At 43.6% G+C, this 842-nt stretch overlaps 1 protein-coding gene across 1 annotated transcript in view; it reads left to right on the plus strand.

Moving 5' to 3' along the window:
* Positions 1 to 836, plus strand: part of pak1 (p21 protein (Cdc42/Rac)-activated kinase 1) — a gene marked incomplete at its 5' end in the record, with an annotated part of 22703 nt that extends 21867 nt beyond the window's left edge. Inside the window, 1 exon segment of the mRNA XM_035680704.1 lies at positions 190 to 836. Coding sequence (XP_035536597.1) covers positions 190 to 276 — 87 coding nt within the window.
* Positions 837 to 842: the final 6 nt, after the last annotated feature.

The following is an 842-nucleotide window of genomic DNA, read 5'->3' on the forward strand; positions in this document are numbered from 1 at the left end:
TCAGTATTAAACTGACACTGTTTGCTTGTATTACATTTAATTAATATTTTTTTTGAATGATGAACTAAAATGATCAACTGGGGAAACTTTTGTACAGTGAACTAAAATATTTCTCTCTTTACTCCACCTCTATCCCCTCACTCCCCCTCCCCTCTCTTCCTCTCCCTTTCCTCCCATCTCCTCTCTCAGCATCAGTTTCTAAAGATGGCGAAGCCTCTCTCCAGTCTGACTCCTCTCATTGTGGCTGCCAAGGAGGCTGCCAAGAACAACCGCTAGCTAGTTTTGCACTCATTATTTCGTCTGTCTCTCTCTCTCTCTGTCCTCCATCCTTCCATCCTCTATCTTCTCTTTTGTTTTGGTAGTTGGGAGGGCGGCAATGATGGCTGCTGGCAAGGTTTTAATGGCCTTCAATGTGTCTATCCCTTCTTCTTCTTGTTTTTTTTTTTAACGTGCACCGCCTGCTCCTTCGACACTCCACTGGAGTCGGACAGGAAGACGGGGAGCTGACCGAATGACATCATTGGTCAAGCCGTAATCAAGTGATGTCATCGCTGACATCACCGCCCTCCTCAGCCAGTACGAACATCCCAATATGAGAGGGAGAGAGTGTTTCAACAGAGCCCAAAGACTCATGGGAGTTTGTTTTTTTAAATCAATGTTTGTTTGTTTGTCTTCTACCTTGTCTGTAAAAGTCCCGGACCACCCTCTGCTGCAGACTGTGTGTGTGTGTATTAGCCTAGCTTCAGTCAGACTTATTTCATCATCTTCAATCTAAAAGTGCATTAGTTGATTTTTAGTTTATCACTCCTTTAAAATCAACTTTTCTGTGTGTGTGTGTGTGT

This window comes from Morone saxatilis, unplaced genomic scaffold (genome assembly GCF_004916995.1).
Source record: "Morone saxatilis isolate NCDOM2014 unplaced genomic scaffold, NCSU_SB_2.0 Contig8, whole genome shotgun sequence".
NCBI classification, from domain to species: domain Eukaryota; kingdom Metazoa; phylum Chordata; class Actinopteri; family Moronidae; genus Morone; species Morone saxatilis.